The sequence below is a fragment of the Taudactylus pleione genome, unplaced genomic scaffold (genome assembly GCF_031769625.1).
Source record: "Taudactylus pleione unplaced genomic scaffold, aTauple2 ptg000447l, whole genome shotgun sequence".
Lineage (NCBI taxonomy): Eukaryota > Metazoa > Chordata > Amphibia > Anura > Myobatrachidae > Taudactylus > Taudactylus pleione.
This window is the reverse complement of record NW_028284849.1, coordinates 2958192-2969014: the sequence shown is the minus strand read 5'-3', so window position 1 is coordinate 2969014 and position 10823 is coordinate 2958192. Positions and strand designations below refer to the sequence as shown.

At 46.0% G+C, this 10823-nt stretch overlaps 1 protein-coding gene across 1 annotated transcript in view; it reads right to left on the bottom strand.

Moving 5' to 3' along the window:
• Positions 1-495: 495 nt before the first annotated feature.
• The window catches only part of SLC7A5 (solute carrier family 7 member 5), a 51090-nt gene continuing 40762 nt past the window's right edge, over positions 496-10823 (bottom strand). Inside the window, exons 9-10 of the mRNA XM_088448011.1 lie at positions 8657-8834; positions 496-4353 (exon numbers count right to left, since the gene is read on the bottom strand). Coding sequence (XP_088304137.1) covers positions 4298-4353; positions 8657-8834 — 234 coding nt within the window. The 3' untranslated portion in view covers positions 496-4297. The remainder of the gene's footprint in view (positions 4354-8656; positions 8835-10823) is intronic.

The window sequence follows — 10823 nt, the reverse complement described above, 5'->3', positions numbered from 1 at the left end:
CTTCTAGGTCTGGGAGTACCACTGTTCCTGTTATATATGTTGTACCTGCCTTAGAGCTTCTAGGTCTGGGAGTACCACTGTTCCTGTTATAGGTGTTGTGTCTGCCCTAGAGCTTCTAGATCTGGAAGTACCACTGTTCCTGTTATAGGTGTTGTGCCTACCCTAGAGCTTCTAGATCTGGGAGTACCACTGTTCCCGTTGCAGGTGTTGTGCCTACCCTAGAGCTTCTAGATCTGGGAGTACCACTGTTCCTGTTTTAGGTGTTGTGCCTACCCTAGAGCTTCTAGATCTGGGAGTACCACTGTTCCTGTTATAGGTGTTGTGCCTTCCCTAGAGCTTCCAGATTTGGGATTAATTTACCACAGTACACATACCAACATGAAGCAGTATAGATCAATGCAATAAAATGCTAATTTATGGCTGTGCATTCCATAGTCTCTAACATATGAATATGACACATTCCCATACAAAATACAGGGCAACATGTGGTTTTGTTTTAGTGGTCAAGTTTATTTAGGAGGATAAGGAAAAAAAAACAAACAAAAAAAAAAAAAACTTTAAATGCACAGAAAATCCAATACTATGTAACACTACATCCATCTAAATACTGCAAAGGCCTTAAATCATTTCACAATGCTAAACAAATCATCATCAATACCGTTTCCTCTAAGTATTACAAATAGTAATTATCAGCCTCTCTCTAGTTAACATAACAATGATGTAACAGTAAAATCGATGGCGGTGAGTTTTTTTTACTCGGAGTGTTGATGGTTTAAAGTGAATGTATCGGTGTTTCCAGCGATCTATGTTGTCATACACATTTGACTTGATTATCTGCAGGTTTCTAATGATCACACATTAAAGTATTAGAAAGATTTGCTTTAACGATTTGTCATCGGTCATTATAAAAAACAAGCTCCAGCTTTTCAAGTAGATCCCCCAATTAATACGAAGAGGATGCGATAAAACAAATGCTACCCCATATTCCTCTGCCTTCGGGTGTAAATAAAGTACGTATTACAGTGGTTTTACCATATCTGCCAGTGTGTGCCGGGAGACTCTATCCTACCGGTGCCAAGTGACCTCCGCAAACTCGCTGACCAGCGTTTGTTTGGCCTCCGTTCCGATGCTGCCTGCAGCGTTCAGTACTGTCGATACTCAGAAAAAATACAATAGGAGTGTTCACCAAGTACGCCGGCCTACACTATACTGCGGGAAGCTTTCAGAACGTAACGCTGGGGAGGATAGGCGCGTGAGGTTCTGTCTATGACTTTAACCATAATTGTGTTTCTACGATTGTGTGTTAAAGCCCAGCAAAATAATTAATAGCACAGCGTGGAATTCTAATTGGTTGTCAATCAGGGATATTCATCAATAACCAAGAGGAGTTTCCCTTTAGCTTGGACATTTGAATTGTCCCCCTCAGGTGATTGTGAAATGAGATACTGGTAAGCAGGCAATGGGCTAAATGTAATAGACTGCGACCCGGCGCCGTTGCGGGAATACATGAGATTATGCCCGTATTTTTAAAGCAGAAAGTATCTAACATGCCTGCAGCTTTAAACATACATTTAGCCCGACAGCCGAGAAGTCAGTTTCAGGATCCCGACCCATATTACATTGGTGCCAAATCTTGGTGGTGTTTTTTTTTTAAAGAAAAAAATCCATTCAGCAGAGTTGTCCTGAACCGCAGACTCGCGATGCAAGCCCTGCTTCCAGATTGCTGGCCGCAGAGGAATACAGCCGACAGAAGTGTCCTCTGCGTGTCAATTACAGAAACGCTCAGCAGCTTCTATTGTGCGGTCGCTAGTTCTGTATTCAGCGTCTAGTGCAGGTCTATACAGGGGTTATTAAATTGTGTGCGCTTTTTTTGAGTGGAGACTGTCATAAAAGGTTAAATGCGTCGCAGATTCGTGAACAGGAAAGCCGCGCGTGTTATAGCGACATAACGAACAAAAGCCACTTGAGTTGCACAATAAAAAGTTGGTGCATCTCTAAACCTACGTGGATGTGGGAGGGAGGGGTCGTGTTAATCAAACTTCAGTATTAAAAAAAAAAAACGATAAAAAAAGAAAATAAAAAATAAATCCCATTTTCCTCCACCTAGGGAGCTAGTTACCAAAAGGGCTACTCCTTCCCATTACAGAGGACCCGTCACCTACCCACAGTGGTAGCAGATATCTTCTGAGACTAATATTTAACCCATCGATCACAAGGAAGTAGTGATAACGAGTAAAGAAAACAACCCAAAAATGTAAAACCACACTACCAAACAAAAACGAAGCTTGCTCATTAGTTGTCCCTAAATTAATAATAAATTAATAATAATAATAAACAAAAAGAAAGAAAAAAGAAGGACGTTGGGACATGCAGTACAAAGAACAATGCTGTATTTTGGTTCCCCAGATCATGTAAAGGCAATACGGCGGAACGTCGTCAAGACACATTATTCCCCTGCGGTCCCTATAGACTGAAATAATTCCGTTTCTGATTAATCATTGGATGAGCCGATCAACAAAACAGTTCATACCCTGCCCCTTCAGAAGCAAGAAATGTCCGCAAAGTGCGAATTCCCAGCGCGGAAACATGGAGACGAGGGAGAACGCGCAGCTCGAAATCAATGTAAATGGGTCAGTTAACAATACAATGTCAGGAGAGGTCATTGTTTAGGATAGTGTTCCCCCAATCTATCACCCATCCCCCCCCAAACAGCTCATGTTGTCACACAGCTTACCTGGCTGGGGCCAGATCTGGGAAACGCTAGTTTAGGGCTCGGTCCTTGGGAAGACACATTTTAAATGTACAAAAACTAGTAGAAAAGGGTAAGCAAAACTACCCTAATAAATACATGTAATTAGGTTATTTTTGTTTAGTATATTAATTCATTAATAAAAAAGTTCTACTCGTCAACCAGTGCGTTGTTTAATACCATCTATCCAAAGCCAAAACGGTGACATCTTCATAAAACAACTATAATTATAACTTCTATGACCATCGTTCAAAGCAATTCATCTTCCAACGGCAGCGAGTAGGTTCAAGCTCCACAAACCCGTCTAGCGTCTCATATACTGGACCATTACTGGCAGCTTTATCCCCTTGTGGAGATGACGCTCAGCCGGCCACAGCGGCTATAGCCACGCAAACCGCTTTATGAGAAGCGTTACAAGTCATAGAACTAAACAGTGCTGCCGGCAGATGTAAGACTAAACATTTCTAGAAATAAATAGTACTAAAAAAAATATATATATAGATTTAGGTACATAAGTAATATTAAATTAGTACAGTAGCCAAAAAAAAAAAAAAAAAGATGTAACAGCATTAAAAACAAAACTATACAAATGCTGTGACTGCATCATAGAGGACATTACGGAATGCAGGTGTACTGTAATATTAAACATTACTGACGGAGTGTAATGACCCAGTCCGCTAACGCTTTCTGCAGAACAGAGATGACAAAAAGAGTTTTTCTTTAAAATAAAAAAGGAAAAGAATTACTGCGCCATTTCCGGCCTGGATGATATACAGAATATACAGAACATCCAAGGACGAAACAAAAGGTTGAAAAACAGAAATGTAAAATATGCAATAGTCCGATTTTTAAAAAGTCATCTAGCCTAAGTGCTGTGTCAGAGTTGTTTTTTTCTTCATCGACTTTACAACAAAATGAAAAACGTTTGGATAAACACTGCGTCGGTGAAGAGGATGGTACAGGGGGCACTGCCTGTCTGCCTTGTACGTAACGGGTAGGACAGGTATGAGCAAATTTTTAGCAATAAAAAAAACACGTCAGCTCTGGTCCTTTCAGCAGAGGAAATCTCGACTTCCAGTTGCAAATATCTTGGTCAGTCTCGGAAAGGTTCACTGGGTTGTAGGTCCGTGTAACTGTGGGCAAGACGTTCTGCAACGACCACAAGAGCTCTGCGGAGAAGTATCTGACACACGTTGGCTTCAGTCCACTGAGTAGAGAAGGGATTGGGCAGAGCCACGGTAAACTCAGGCTACAGTGGCTTCTTCTGTAAACTGTGGCAACTAGATTCAGAGTTTTACCAAAGACAAAACAAAAAAACGAAACAGCCACTACACAGAACGCCGGTGACGGCGCAGCCCAATTATAGGCCGGGTGGGGACTTTTGGGCCAGTGGTGTCTGTTGGTTGGAAAAAGAGCCTACAGCTCTGGTGAAGTCTCTGTTCCCACTACGATCTGGGGTGATGGTCCGTTTGCATCTGAATGGAGCGCTTTTAATATTTATTACGGCTGTCATTGTGCGTGGTTGGAGTGACGGGACTTTGCTGCATCTTAGGATTCCTGTGGAACGACCTCCATCAGCTTCTGCAACAGCGCCGTTGTGGAGTCTACATGGAGGCAAGCGGACACAGAATCATTAGTCTTAGTGAAGAGGAAAGAGAAAACAGACAGGATGCGGGTACAGCAGAGGTAGGCAACGTGTCGCTGTCCAGCCGTTCAGGACTACTAGTCCCAGCAGGCACTGTTGGCCACTTCAGCGATGCCTGTAGAGCTCAGGCTGCCTAAGTCTGTGACAGTTAGAGGGATTTGCAGCAGCAGATGGCAATATGCAGAGGGAAATGTTTATTAGCCTTTTAATGCTCATTAAATTGCTAACAAGAGAAACCGAGGCAGCTGTACAGGGGGGTTGGGTACTAGATGCCGGCGCTCAGGAGCCTGGCGGTCAAAATCCTGACGCCGGGATCCCGACAGGGTTAGGATACAGACACCTGTCGGTAGGTATCCTAACCCTCCCCCGCTACCTACTTCCCAAATGCCTGACCCTAACCTCCCTCCCTACTGCCTGAACCTAACCTCCCCCTCCCCGCACCCTAAACCTTACCCTTCCCCCCCTAGCGCCTAACCCTAATCCTCCCCGCAACCCCGCTACTAATCTTCGGGATGCCAGTGCCGCGATTCTGACAGGTGTATTCTAAGCGCGGGCATCCTCCGTGTCGGGATACTGAACGTATCCCGTATCAAACGTTAAAATAATTTGCATCCATGTCACTGTGAACTTCACCATGTCAGTTACACGCCCTCCCTAGCCAGGCTATTTATACACTACCAAAAAGCTGCTTGGTGTAAGGAAAAGTGATAAAGAACAGATCATTATAATCACAGCGTACAATCTGCCAAACAGAAATACAGGAATTATGCAATAAAATAATGCAAGATCCACCGACAGTGGTCATTAATGCCTGAAATTAGAGTAACGCTGTCACAAAATGGGAGTCTGTATAAAGACTGGGCGGCCCGGCGTGGAGGCAGAGTGTCCCTCCGTCATTTGTATGGGCACAGAATCATTCATGTGCACCCAGTGATCACCATCTGCCAGCAGTCAGCATCCGGAGGGGACACACTGCAAAGCAAAGCACGGAGGCCGGAGTAACATGAGTGTGTACCGGACACGGATCCCCGGAGGGGACACACAGCAAAGCAAAGCACGGAGGCCGGAGTAACATGAGTGTGTACCGGACACGGATCCCCGAAGGGGAAACACAGCAAAGCAAAGCACGGATGCCGGAGTAACATGAGTGTGTACCGGACACGGATCCCCGAAGGAGACACACAGCAAAGCACGGATGCCGGAGTAACAGGAGTGTGTACCGGACGCGGATCCCCGGAGGGGACACACAGCAAAGCAAAGCATGGAGGCTGGAGTAACATGAGTGTGTACCGGACACTGATCCCCGGAGGGGACACACAGCAAAGCAAAGCACGGATGCCGGAGTAACAGGAGTGTGTACCGGACGCGGATCCCCAGAGGAGACACACAGCAAAGCAAAGCACGGAGGCCGGAGTAACATGAGTGTGTACCGGACACGGATCACCGAAGGAGACACACAGCAAAGCAAAGCACGGATGCCGGAGTAACATGTGTGTGTACCGGACACGGATCCCCGGAGGGGACACACAGCAAAGCAAAGCACGGATGCCGGAGTAACATGAGTGTGTACCGGACACGGATCCCCGGAGGGGAAACACAGCAAAGCAAAGCACGGAGGCCGGAGTAACATGAGTGTGTACCGGACATGGATCCCCGGAGGGGACACACAGCAAAGCAAAGCACGGAGGCCGGAGTAACATGAGTGTGTACCGGACGCGGATCCCCGAAGGAGACACACAGCAAAGCAAAGCACGGAGGCCGGAGTAACAGGAGTGTGTACCGGACACGGATCCCCGGAGGGGACACACAGCAAAGCACGGAGGCCGGAGTAACAGGAGTGTGTACCGGACGCCGATCCCCGGAGGAGACACACAGCAAAGAAAAGCACGGAGGCCGGAGTAACAGGACTATGTACCGGACGCGGATCCCCGAAGGAGACACACAGCAAAGCAAAGCACGGAGGCCGGAGTAACATGAGTGTGTACCAGACGCGGATCCCCGGCCTGTTATACAGTTTACAGAAATGTGAGTTTCCCGATATGCAGATCATACCTTACATTCCATGTTATTGCTTTAGTGAGAAGGCAGAGAGAATATGTAACGTACACACTGCGGAGTAATGACACTTTCCCATAGTGACACAGAGAGAATATGTAACGTACACACTGCGGAGTAATGACACTTTCCCATAGTGACACAGAGCGAATATGTAACGTACACACTGCGGAGTAATGACACTTTCCCATAGTGACACAGAGAGAATATGTAACGTACACACTGCGGAGTAATGACACTTTCCCATAGTGACACAGAGCGAATATGTAACGTACACACTGCGGAGTAATGACACTTTCCCATAGTGACACAGAGAGAATATGTAACGTACACACTGCGGAGTAATGACACTTTCCCATAGTGACACAGAGAGAATATGTAACGTACACACTACGGAGTAATGACACTTTCCCATAGTGACACAGAGAGAATATGTAACGTACACTGCGGAGTAATGACACTTTCCCATAGTGACACAGAGAGAATATGTAACGTACACACTGCGGAGTAATGACACTTTCCCATAGTGACACAGAGAGAATATGTAACGTACACTGCGGAGTAATGACACTTTCCCATAGTGACACAGAGAGGATTATGTAACGTACACAAGGCCTGATTCAGCAAGGAACACAAAGGAGAGAACGCACTTGGCTAATGTTTTTGACCTGCGCAGCATCGCACTGCACGTGCGCAAACTAGCTAATGCGATCGGGTTATGGTACGCGGATTACACGCAGTGTGCATGCAGACCAGGGCCGGATTATAGGCAGGGCAACAGGGGCGGTCGTCCCGGGGCCCCCACACACTGTCCCCCACCCCCATCCCCCTGATTAACCTTTTTTTTCACGGGCCTGCCGCGACCCGCGATTAAGCTCTGCCCCCATGGCCGGCGCAGCATGCTCAGATGCTTCCTGTTGCTTGCCGTATGGTGGTCAGGGTTGGGATCAGGTTACGCATCTCTGATCGCCTGTACTCCCCCTGATCAGCTCGTCAGTGCCTGTGATTATGGCTGGCCGCTGGCGTCCTGCTGCTCCCCGTCCGCACCCGGATCTCCATCTTTCCAGGTGTTTCCTCCCCCTTCTACCCCTGATATCCTCCGCCCGCCTGTCTATACAGTATTAGTGGGTAGTGATACTTCCTTGTGTGCCCCTCAGTACACCTGCACCCCCTCCAGTGTGGGAGGTACAGGTGTGGTATATCAGTGGGGAAGGGTAATTCCCTGTGTGCTACCCACCAACCCACTGTGCCCGTCTCACTTGCTCCCCAACTAGAACCCCCCAGCCAGTCCAGTCAGAGTGATCCCCCCTCATTCAGCCCAGTGTTCCCCACTTCTAAGTCTCACTGCCCCCTTCCCAGTGCCCTCACATTCACAAAGTGTCCCCTCCATCCAGCCCAGTGTCCCCCACCATCTTCCTGACCCCCCCATCCCAGTGTCTCCCACTCTGTCAGCCCAATGTCCCCCCTCTTCCCTCCCCCAACCACCTGACTGCCCCATCTAACTGCCCCTAAGCAAGAACCCCCTCACCCAGTCCAGTCAGTGTGTCCCCCTCCTCATTCAGCCCAGTGCGCCCCCTTCTCGCTCCCACCAACATCTCACTGCCACTTTCCCATCCAGCCGTGTATGTGTGTGTGTATATATATATATATATATACACACACACACATACACACACACAATTTCATTCAACTTTTATTGATCAGGGTCCCCACCTGTTTGTTGCCCAGCGGCCCCCACAGACCTTAATCCAGCCCTGACGCAGACCCTTCCAATATTGACTGACAGGAAGTGCCGTTTGTGGGTGGTGACGGGGGGTGGTCAGGTGAACGCAGGCGATATAACACCGTTATAGGGTCGTACATGATTAAGGCAGTGCGGCGGCATACGCAGCCATACCGTAAGCTGTACACAGGAATCGGCCATAATCCTGCGGCAGGTCAGGTCTACCACTATTATGCTAATGGGTCCGATGGTTCTCGATGTTACCGATGTTTACGCTATCTTGCGTACTGATCAGGCTGAGAGTAACGGGAGATGGGCGGCTTAATATGAGGCTGGGCGCCTACATCTTGTGCTGCGGTCTCCGTGCGTACACATTGATTATCATATTCTCGCAGCGGCCGGTGCGTGCGTCTGCATCCGTGCGTTCCTTGCCGAATCAGACCCACACTGCGTAGTAATGACACTTTCCCATAGTGACACTTACATATGCCATTCTGTACCCACTCCGGCTTGTTCTGCCACCAGACCCCAAAGAAGTACACTGGGACCCCAGACAAGATGATGATGAAGCCGATCCCGCACTCAACGGGGGTCATGTAGAAGGAGACGACGATGAGGAAGATACAGGCCAGGATGAAGAAGATGGGGAGCAGGAGGTTCAGCTAGGGAGAGGAAGAGAGAAGACATCATACAGATCATTTACAGTATATATACACAGTAATGCAGGTATACATACACATACAGGTGTCATACAGATCTATATATACACAGTAATGCAGGTATACATACACATACAGGTGTCATACAGATCATTTATATATACACAGTAATGCAGGTATACATACACATACAGGTGTCATACAGATCATCTATATATACACAGTAATGCAGGTATACATACACATACAGGTGTCATACAGATCATTTACAGTATATATACACAGTAATGCAGGTATACATACACATACAGGTGTCATACAGATCTATATATACACAGTAATGCAGGTATACATACACATACAGATCTATATATACACAGTAATGCAGGTATACATACACATACAGGTGTCATACAGATCATTTATATATACACAGTAATGCAGGTATACATACACATACAGGTGTCATACAGATCTATATATACACAGTAATGCAGGTATACATACACATACAGGTGTCATACAGATCTATATATACACAGTAATGCAGGTATACATACACATACAGGTGTCATACAGATCATTTATATATACACAGTAATGCAGGTATACATACACATACAGGTGTCATACAGATCATTTATATATACACAGTAATGCAGGTATACATACACATACAGGTGTCATACAGATCATTTATATATACACAGTAATGCAGGTATACATACACATACAGATCTATATATACACAGTAATGCAGGTATACATACACATACAGGTGTCATACAGATCTATATATACACAGTAATGCAGGTATACATACACATACAGGTGTCATACAGATCATCTATATATACACAGTAATGCAGGTATACATACACATACAGGTGTCATACAGATCATCTATATATACACAGTAATGCAGGTATACATACACATACAGGTGTCATACAGATCTATATATACACAGTAATGCAGGTATACATACACATACAGGTGTCATACAGATCATCTATATATACACAGTAATGCAGGTATACATATACATACAGGTGTCGTACAGATCTATATATACACAGTAATGCAGGTCCAGTAAACATACACACACAGGTGTCATACAGCACATACATAACACAGATATACACACACAGGTGTCATACAGCACATACATAACACAGATATACACACACAGGTGTCATACAGCACATACATAACACAGATATACACACACAGGTGTCATACAGCACATACATAACACAGATATACACACAGGTGTCATACAGCACATACATAACACAGATATACACACACAGGTGTCATACAGCACATACATAACACATATATACACACACAGGTGTCATACAGCACATACATAACACAGATATACACACACAGATGTCATACAGCACATACATAACACAGATATACACACACAGGTGTCATACAGCACATACATAACACAGATATACACAGAGTAGGCTGTTAGGCCGTTTAGTGTTTAATATCTTAAGTGTTTGGTTCTTAAGTCTATTGAGCATTTAAAATAAATATTTGCGTTATACCGGCGTTCTTGTTTGCTGTGAAGTGACATTGCCATCTTTCATCCCCCAGATAAATTGATCAGCAAATACTCCCATCAGATGCTACTGATTTATGTTTTTATAGCATAGCAGCAATTACATTGCATAGGTAAACTGATATTAGTTGTTGTAAGTAGTTTTAAACTTGAACTATGGGGGTCATTCAGACCCGCTCGCGAGCAGCAGTACGCTCGCAAGCGGGTCGATGTTCCCCACTGCGCATGCGCACGATGGAGGGAGCTCCGTCATGCGCACGATGGAGGGAGCTCCGTCGTGCGCATGCGTGAGACCCGGGGAGCGACGGGCTTTCCATCGCTCCGGGTCTCGCACCAAAGGGGGCGTGCTGTCGATGTTGATTGACAACACGCCCCCTTTGGTGGGCGTGCCTGCCAGACGGAGGCGTTCCCATGGG